The 10,050-nt window shown below is 36.1% G+C and overlaps 1 protein-coding gene and 1 pseudogene across 3 annotated transcripts; one reads left to right on the top strand and one right to left on the bottom strand.

The window, feature by feature from the left end:
- Positions 3,174-4,295, top strand: LOC109354170 (annotated as a pseudogene).
- Positions 4,535-9,785, bottom strand: LOC109355272 (low-temperature-induced 78 kDa protein-like). Of its 3 annotated transcripts, none has more exons than XM_019598337.1 (6): positions 9,632-9,785; positions 9,272-9,511; positions 8,446-8,775; positions 6,922-7,903; positions 5,017-5,918; positions 4,535-4,805 (listed from the first exon to the last, which is right to left on the bottom strand). In XM_019598337.1, the coding sequence occupies exons 1-6, from the start codon at positions 9,696-9,698 to the stop codon at positions 4,726-4,728; spliced, it is 2,601 nt and encodes an 866-aa protein (XP_019453882.1). In that variant the 5' UTR covers positions 9,699-9,785; the 3' UTR covers positions 4,535-4,725. The 3 variants fall into 3 exon arrangements, with proteins under 3 accessions (XP_019453882.1, XP_019453881.1, XP_019453880.1); XM_019598335.1 differs by having other exon boundaries at positions 4,537-4,811; XM_019598336.1 differs by lacking the exon at positions 5,017-5,918 and having other exon boundaries at positions 4,536-4,811; positions 6,020-7,903.

Below are 10,050 nucleotides of genomic sequence, written 5' to 3'. Positions count from 1 at the left end.
TTCCTCTTTTCTGAGGAGGTTCAAGATTGGGTAGCGAGTCTGAGGAGGAACTACTGATCTTGGATGTTTTTTCTGTACGCACATGCGTCTTTTGGGATTTTGGTCTATAGGCAGTTGGGAAAGTGTACGGTGGATTATTGTATGAGGTTGTTGGAAAGAAAGATGGAGCCTTAATGGTGGGAGTGTAGTATGTTGGGAAAGCAGGAATGTTGAGAAATAGATGAGCTTCAGATTCCTTGCTCTGAGCTGCCGTGTGGGCATTGATATAGTCGTCCATGTCTCTTACCTGAGAGCGAAGGTGTTTGATTTCTCTTTCTTTTAGATCAAAATCTTCGCCAAAACATGTTCTAGCCTCTAACATCTCTCTCATCTCACCCTCAAGCTGGGTGATTTGTGATTGAAGAGTCTTGTAATACTTCTGCATCTTGGATGACAAGTATTGGAGCTTTTGGTCAGTTTGTTCAATGCTATTAGTTATTCTGCTCACTCTTGCATCAAGATTCTTCAAAATAGAGTTTTGAGCCTTGGCATTTTCAGTTTGCCAATTAAGTACTTCTTCAGCTTGGCTCAGAGGCTTAGGCTTTCCATCGGCTTGGACTTCAGTTGGTTGAATAAAAGGTTTTGTAGAGAGTTTTGAGACTGGGTCTGTCCTTCTCTCAAGGGAAGGAAACTCTCTATCATATTGAGGGGATGAAGAAGAAAACATCATGCATGGAATAGGTTGAGGAACAGCGGTCAACGATCGTGGCTTACATGTCCGATATGCATCCTTTGGGGACCATGAGATCAGAGTAGGGTCATTAGGTGGCTGTGGCACAGGAGCGAACCCTTCTTCCCTGAGTATCTTAAGCCCTTCTTCGTATATAGAAAGGGGCTTTCTGTTCTTGTGGATTCCTACCCAGGGGCCATTTTCTGGGTCAGCTCTTCTTCTTGGAGAAGGAGGAGGCTTGCAGCGAGACCTGTTCTTCCTTCTCTTCTCTGTCTCCTCATCGCTAGTGTCATCATAGTGCATCGAACATTCACATGCAGGGTCACACATATCTGGATTAACATCCCAGATAAAATATCCACTTATCTTATCTGTATAGATGGGGTCTCCTTTAGAAGTGAAACTATGGACAGGACACCAATCTTCTCCACCAGCGGGTGTGATCATTAAAGATTGGAAGACGGATGGAGTGTTGTTGCTGGGCCCTTCATCAGGCTTCTTAAATATGGTCCTTACAGATCCGTCGACAGATCTTCTGAATGTCGCTTCAAAAGATTGGACTGGCTTTCTTTCGGAATGAAGTCTTTCGTAGTTAGTTATCCATTCAAAAGGAATCAACTTGTGCAATTCTTCACGAGGAATCTTCCTTGGGACTTGGACAATTGATGGGGTTTCTTCATCACCATTGGCTACGACAAATAAAGCATTTGTCGCACATGCAGGCAAAGGTAGGTCTATAGAATGGTTTTGGAGTCTATAGATTATTTGGTGGTGTCCATGTAATGAAAGGATAAGTCTGACAGCTCCAAAGTGAAGGGTAGTATATCCTTCCATTTTCCAGTGATTTATAAGGGTGGTAGGAATTTCCAAGTCTACATATTGTTCTCGACTTGTAGCCGCGAGGCTACACTGGTCAAGTCTGGAAGACTGGATGTATTCTTTAACAATTGGCCTGTTTGTGGAGATTAAGCAAGATATAGATTTGACAAAGGATCTTTGTCTCCTGAATATATTGTATGGACTAAGAAGGGGTGGAACGGTTTCTGCTATCTTTGCATCATCCGGGACATATGAGTACTCTATAAGGTTCTCGATTTTCGAAGAGAGAGTTTTAGAGCAGGATTTGGGTAAGGAAAGAGATGAGCTTAGGATAATGGGTCTGTCTTCTTGAGTAGTTGTATTCATGAGTGTGTGTCCTTTCCTACTCACCTCTCCTATAACATTCATACCATACGTACCCCCTGTTTTCCTGAGGTGGCTCTGATACCACACTGGCCGGGAGCCTCCTATCATGATAACACACCTATAAAGGACACACACTCATGAATACAACTGCAATCATGTTCACTATGGGGCTCAAAGCAACAAAATAAATTGGTTATGAATTAAGGGTGTAATATATGCTGCAGATTTACTGCAGATTTTGACCATGCCTACAAATGTCTGCACCAATTTAAGTGGGTGTGGATATACCTGTATTAATTTAAAGGACAAAATAGCATGTCGAGCTCGTTTTAAAACGGGCTAACGAGTATGTGGGTGGCCACAGATACTTCTGAATAATTTAAAAATAAAAAATTAATAAAATAAAAATAAATTAAATAAAGTAGTTAAATGAGAACAAAATTTAGAAAAACTAATATTTTTTATAAAGTTGAATAAATCATACTACACCATAATTTTTTTGAGACATTAAATCACATTACATCATAATTTATTGGAATTTTTCTTCTCTTTTTATTTACATTATGCCCACAAGCTACCCACATTGCCTATTACAAATGTATGCGGGCAAATGTGCCGAACAAAATAGGCAAATAAGCAAAATTTATATGCACTGCCGGTAAAAATTGTAGGCTATGCAGACGGGCCCATGGGCAATGTCTGTTTTGCCATCTATAACTATCAATAAACAAATCTATACATAATAAATATATTATCCAATATTTATTTATATTACTTTTTATTTAAGAGTGAATGATAATAAAAAATTAATGATAAATAATAGAATGGCAATATAAGAGAGATTATCTCCACTGGTGCACCCTCCATTAGATACATATTTTGACATGCTAGAGTGAAAAATAAATAGAGATCTTCTCCACTAATATAGAAACAAATAACTCAGTTTTTTTTTTTTATGTTTTTAATGGTAATAATATAATTTTATTATACGTAAAATGATATATATTATTACATGTTAGATTTACTTTGGTTTTTCAATGAGTTGTTTCCTCATTGATCGATAGGATCCATACTTGAAAAAAAAATAAACAATTAAGATATAATTATTTGAAAAAATTTAAATTCTCTTTTCCTCATATTACACAGTACAGACACCCGAGATCCTAACTCTACATTGTAGAGGTCCAATGTTATTAGTTATATATGTACTAATAAATACATTTAATTTTAAATGTAAAATATGGTGCAACCATTGGTTAATGTAATATGTAATAATTTCCCAACCTTACACTATAGTTGAAAGGCCTCAATTTCTCCCACCTCACACTCATCTAATATGGTTGCAACTATTCACATTCTTCCTTCTTTTCACATTTCACACCCTTTTTCCTCTTCAAATGGCTCAGGTACTGATTTTCATTTTCTCTTCTCTGAAGAACTTTGTTCTATTCCACTTAGATTCCTGATGATACACATGTTCATGTTTGTTTACTTGTTTTGCTATATAAATATATATGAGAAAAAGATTTATACATTGTCATTGCATCATCCACTATTGATATTTAATTATGATTGAATTTACAAAAAAAAGGTAATCCAAATAAATGGTGGATGATGAAGTGTATCTGTATAAATCTTTATAATATCGGTGTGAAGATTTTATATTCTATTTATATTTATATTTTTTATATGTTTTATTTGATTCAGAGAAATAATTTAAAAATTATTACCATACTAACTTTATTTACCCTCACTGGATGCATAGCAGAAGATTGTGTTAAAGGTATTGACTATGATCGATGACAAGACAAAACAGAAAGCTATAGAAGCAGCTGCAGATATCTATGGTTGGTATTAGTATCTCATAAAAAATCAATTTTTCTACATTCAATATTCATATTAATTAATGAAATTATAGAATATAGTGTATAGTTTATTAAGGACTGATGAAGGGTCTATTTAATTGTTGATGAACAGGGGTTGATTCAATTGCTGCATATATTAAGGATCAGAAATTTGACAGTGATTGGTCAAATGGACACAGTAAGAGTTGTGAAGAAGCTGAAGAAAGTAGGGAAAGTAGATATAATATCAGTTGGACCTGCCAAAGAAGAGAAGAAAGAAGAGAGGAAGGAAGAAAAAAAAGAGGAGAAGAAGGAAGAAAAGAAAGAGAAGAAATAAAAGCAGTAACTATAAGTTATCATCTGGTCTTTTCAAATTTCTTTATTTTGCATAATTTCATATATTGAGAAGCCATTGTAAGTTGCTAAATTGTCCATAGAGTTTTTTTTGGGTACTGTGAGTCTCTGTTCATATTTGTTCTTCGCAAACTTTTTGCATAGGTAGAGACCAATTTCTAAGATGGAGATGAGTTTTAAAAGAATACCCAAAAATATTGGCTCAAGAAAAAGTTTTTTTAATTCACCTATATCCTTTTCATATTTTCCATTATAGAGAAGCTACGGTAATTGTTCAGTAACATAGTTGTTAAGATAATATATATGTTCATTTGGCTTAAGTTTTCTCTCAATTTGTTCCAATATTAAACTAAGAAAAAAGGAATTTATTAAGGTTTTCGTCTGAAAACATGTCTCTATACAACATGTTAGTCATTTTTTTCCTACTATAAAAACTATTAAAAACTAAAAAGAAAGGTTAAAAGAAGTAGACAAATACCAAATCTTATATTGAATTCAAACGTTTAATAAATAAAAGGCATGATACAATGTACTATATTACTCCCACACATAAATAACAGAGTCTTATACTTTTCACAAGAAATATGATATAAAATCATAATGTAACTACAGAAACACATGCAGTCAAACTATTCAATGTGATGAATCCTGGAGTCTTCTAGCACCAACATGTTCCACTCCTGAACCAGATTTCTTAGACAAATCTTCACCTCCTGCAACTACAACAAAACACCAAAAATCATAATTACATTTGACACTCAACTCTAATAAAAGAGAAAAAGTGCACACTCAACTCAACTCTAATAAAAGAAGAAAAAGTGCACTTTCTAAAATTTGAAATTGATATCTGTATAAATATATTAACCCAAAATATTGATTATATATAGCAAAAAAGTAGGACTAAAGAAAAGAGTGATGAAGTACCTTGTGAAGATTGATTCTCTTCTGGGTTACCACCAAACCATGATCCAACAACATTCTTGAGCTTATCAACCACACCAGTTCCAGGACTATTAACATAAATATCTTCATACCTTCTTTCTGCTTTCTCATCAGTACCCAACCTCATTTTCACTTCTTCTGACTCAGTTACCTTCCCCAAGGGTCTATGTCTTTCTCTTATCTCAGGCTTTTCTTCTTCTCTCTTGTGCACAGCATCAGATATCACATTCTTCACATCCCTAACCTCTCTTGGTTCTTCTTCCTTCTTATGCAAGCTTTCTGTAATCACCTCAGAAAGTGCCTTATCTTCTTCACTAGGCCTTAACTTATCAACCAAATAGTCTTTCACAGAAACCCCTCTATCTTGTTCCACACCCACACTCTCTTTTTCTGTTCCTGGAAGTTTAGACTTCACTGCGCTTCCTACCCCAGCAACTTTTCCATATACTGGAGCTAGTTTCTCTGTCAGAGAAAGAGCAATGTTTTTCCCATATTCTGAAGCTGTATTAGTAGTACTGTTATCAGCATTATCCCTTTTTTCCTCTACATGTTTTGTTGTTGATGTTGTTACTTTGTTATCAGCATTATCACCTTTCTCTCCATAACCAAGCTTTGAAGCTACAGTGTTTTTAGCAGACACAGCTTTATCAGCAATAGCAGAAGTTGCTGATGAGATTTTCTCTGTGTAACTGCTCTGGTTTGGTGCTTTTTCACCAGTTCTGTTGTCTTCGTGAAACCTTGTTTCTTTGTCATAGTCTTTTTCACCATAACCAAGCTTGTCCGCGACCGCATTTTTAGCTGTAACAGCTTTATCAGCTATTGCAGATGTGGCAGAAGAGATTTTGTCCGTGTAACTTCTTTCATTTGATGGTTTCTCCATTGATTTTTCTAAAATTTGAAATTGATATCTGTATAAATATATTAACCCAAAATATTGATTATATATAGCAAAAAAGTAGGACTAAAGAAAAGAGTGATGAAGTACCTTGTGAAGATTGATTCTCTTCTGGGTTACCACCAAACCATGATCCAACAACATTCTTGAGCTTATCAACCACACCAGTTCCAGGACTATTAACATAAATATCTTCATACCTTCTTTCTGCTTTCTCATCAGTACCCAACCTCATTTTCACTTCTTCTGACTCAGTTACCTTCCCCAAGGGTCTATGTCTTTCTCTTATCTCAGGCTTTTCTTCTTCTCTCTTGTGCACAGCATCAGATATCACATTCTTCACATCCCTAACCTCTCTTGGTTCTTCTTCCTTCTTATGCAAGCTTTCTGTAATCACCTCAGAAAGTGCCTTATCTTCTTCACTAGGCCTTAACTTATCAACCAAATAGTCTTTCACAGAAACCCCTCTATCTTGTTCCACACCCACACTCTCTTTTTCTGTTCCTGGAAGTTTAGACTTCACTGCGCTTCCTACCCCAGCAACTTTTCCATATACTGGAGCTAGTTTCTCTGTCAGAGAAAGAGCAATGTTTTTCCCATATTCTGAAGCTGTATTAGTAGTACTGTTATCAGCATTATCCCTTTTTTCCTCTACATGTTTTGTTGTTGATGTTGTTACTTTGTTATCAGCATTATCACCTTTCTCTCCATAACCAAGCTTTGAAGCTACAGTGTTTTTAGCAGACACAGCTTTATCAGCAATAGCAGAAGTTGCTGATGAGATTTTCTCTGTGTAACTGCTCTGGTTTGGTGCTTTTTCACCAGTTCTGTTGTCTTCGTGAAACCTTGTTTCTTTGTCATAGTCTTTTTCACCATAACCAAGCTTGTCCGCGACCGCATTTTTAGCTGTAACAGCTTTATCAGCTATTGCAGATGTGGCAGAAGAGATTTTGTCCGTGTAACTTCTTTCATTTGATGGTTTCTCCATTGATTCATAGTGTGGTTGTTCTTGAAATCTAGTGGTGGTTGGTTCAGGAGTTTGTGAGTATGTATTGGTACTTAGGGGTATTGGCTCAGTCATAAACTGAGCCTGGTTTTCAGAAGAATGGTAGTGTGGTTTAGTTTGAGTAGGCCAATCTGGTACAAACTGATCATGGCTTCCAACAGAAGGGTATTGAGTTTTTGTTGCACTAGACATGTGTGACAAGTCCTGGTCATGATGGCCTTTAGCAGAAGAGTACTGGTTTTTCGGTTCGGTAGAAAACAACCCTGAATCATGGCTTCCAGCAGAAGGGTAATGAGTTTTAGCTCCACTTGATAGTTGTGGCAGGTTTTGGTCATGGCTTATAGAAGGGTAATGAGTTTTATTTGCACTTAACAAATCTGGCATGTTTTGGTCATGGCTCACAGCAGAAGGATAATGACTTCTGGTTGAACCATGCAAATCTGGCTTAAACTGATCATGGCTCCCAGCAGAAGGGTAATGAGTTTTAGTTGCACTTGATAGCCCTGGCAGGTTTTGATCATGGCTAATAGCAGAAGGATAATGACTTTTGGTTGAACCATGCAAGTCTGGCATAAACTCATCATGGCTTAAAGCAGAAGGGTAATGAGATTGAGTTGCACTTGATAGCCCTGGCAGGTTTTGGTCATGTGTTGTAGTAGAAGGGTAATGAGTTTTGTTTGAAATATGCAAGTCTGGCATAAGCTGATCATGGCTTCTTGGATATTGAGTTTTAATTTCACTAGACAGTTGTGGCATGTTGTGGTCATGTGTTTGTGCAGAAGGGTATTGAGTTTTTGTTGCAGTAGAAAGCTCTGGCACAAAATGGTGGTGGCTTTCATTTATTAAAGTGTGCTGAGTTTCAGCAATAGTTGGAAGGATTTTTGGCTCTAGATTAGGTTTTGGCTCATTGTGGAGAGCCATGTGGGCAAGAGAACTCTGAATTGGGGTAATGTCAACTTCTGCACCACCTGTTGGCCAAAAATATGAAATTAGAGATCACAGGTTGACACTCTAAGAAGTGATAATACAAATGCGGATTTGGATTCAGTGACTTGACTTTGGACTAGTAACTTGACACCAATCTGGAACATAATGGACCAATGTGGAACTCAAATGAATTGACTTCAATATTAGTCTAAAGTCGCCAAAGTCACAATAACAATCCTCCAAAATCACAGACCAAATCAGTCATACATATAGTCATGTTAAATCATAGAACTAGTACAGTATATTCAACATGCCAACAATGAGTCAGTGACCACCTACTATGAATAACTCTATAGTGAGAATAGAAATCATAGATTGAAAACTAAAAAGCTATATCACATTTATATATAGTCCTGCCAAATTGTTATCCTCATTAACAGGATTCAATGCCTCATTTGTGGACAACTAAAATCAAACTCATAACACTGCAAGCTAAATAAACTCTAACAAGTACACATTTTAGACATTAATGTTAACATATTGAAAATTGAGTTATACAGCTTTGTTGAATCATCCACTTTACCTGCCCTAGTAGGATCAGTGACTTTGGTTTGGTAATTTGCAGGATCATGTGACACAGGTGTACTTCTTGGTGCATGAGGATCTTCCTCCAATCCCATTGGTCTCACCAAATTAACCTTATCATGCACTCTCATATCATCTCCAACAAATGTTCTGGCTGGGTCATTGACCCTGCTTTGACCAATTCCAGTTGTTGGAGAAACGACTATAACTCTTGGATTGTGATGAGGTGGTTCAGCCAAAACTGTTGAACCTCCAAAATTTGGTCCATGCCTCCCTAAATTTTGAGCTTGCCCTGGTGTTCCACCTTTAACAGTAGCACTGTCATAAACTGCAGAACAACCAAACCAATTATCCAACCCAAGTTATCAAATTTATTTTAATACTATGGGCATAGGTAAGCATGGTGTATAAATCTTTCATTGAAAGAAAAAATGAATATTTCAAAAGTTAAAAAAACTTGTATGAAGATATATCTAGCCTATCATATTTAAAGATGCATTTATGTTTTTTGAGGCTATCCAAACTAAAAGTTTTAATTAGAATTTGGAACAAAATTTTAATTAGAATTAAATTTTTAATGCGTAATACCATTACCTATAACATATAAGTTTTTGTCTTGCTAGTTAGACCTAATATATATACTATTATTATATTTCATTTATACTGCACTAGTATCAGTAATTAAGTATCCAACAATGATGTGTAAACTATCTACTATTTGGAAATATCCTTGCTTCCTTGAAGCAAAAGACAGTTTCTATCAGCATATTATGAAAGAACAGAACAAGTAATGACTAATGTTTCTGTGTTAGAAAAAAACATACTTGGTGCTCCATGTACTTCTGGGTCATGAACCATTTCTTCATCATCATCATCTTCCTCATCCAAGTCATGATCATCAGGGATATGTTGATCTTCATAGTGATACTGATCATGACCATGTTCATGGTCATGATGACCATGCTTTGTGACTTTGTCCTTAATTTTCTTAGCCTTTGCTTTCACCTTCTTCAGAACCGATTTCTTCTCATGATCATGGTGGTGGTCTTCTTCACCATGTGACACTACATCCAAAATTCAAAGCAAAAAACAAAACCAACAAAAAATAATAACATTGCCCATTAGAATAAACAAGTGAATGTTCCTTTGAAATTTAAGCAAAACCAAACTTCTATTAAATCTACCTTGTTGATTATGATGGTACTTTTCATCATATTCATGTGCATGGCTTTGTGTTGCTCTAGAATCCATGATTGAAGTTAAAGACTGGTAAGAAATTCAGAAACTGCTTGTGATCGTTAAACAAAGTGATAACCGAACATTCAAATAAAGCTTTATGTTTTGTTGGTAGAATAAAACAAAGGCTGAGATAACCAGTTTATAAAGAAGGACAAGATATTATGCTTTGCCACCTTGCATGGTTGTGGCAACTTAAAACAAAGGACACGTGTATATGCCTTTGTCATTTGACACGTGTCCCCTCGGGTTTGTATACGTGGCTCGTACTCAGACAGTGTGGTTTTTTTTGCATGGATTTAAGTGAAAGAACTGTTCTTGTCGTTTTGGGCTTGCATTAATTGTGGATAACGTTATCACATCCCAA

Source organism: Lupinus angustifolius, chromosome LG08 (assembly GCF_001865875.1).
Source record: "Lupinus angustifolius cultivar Tanjil chromosome LG08, LupAngTanjil_v1.0, whole genome shotgun sequence".
Lineage (NCBI taxonomy): Eukaryota > Viridiplantae > Streptophyta > Magnoliopsida > Fabales > Fabaceae > Lupinus > Lupinus angustifolius.
This window is presented reverse-complemented; position numbering and strand designations above follow the sequence as displayed.

Coding starts and splice junctions, on each gene's coding strand:
- LOC109355272 (XM_019598336.1), bottom strand. CDS start 9,698: ATGGATTCTAGAGCAACACAAAGCCATGCACATGAATATGATGAAAAG. Junction 9,512..9,631: donor GTACCATCATAATCAACAAG/GTAGATTTAATA, acceptor TTTTGGATGTAG/TGTCACATGGTGAAGAAGAC. Junction 8,776..9,271: donor AGAAGTACATGGAGCACCAA/GTATGTTTTTTT, acceptor GTTGTTCTGCAG/TTTATGACAGTGCTACTGTT.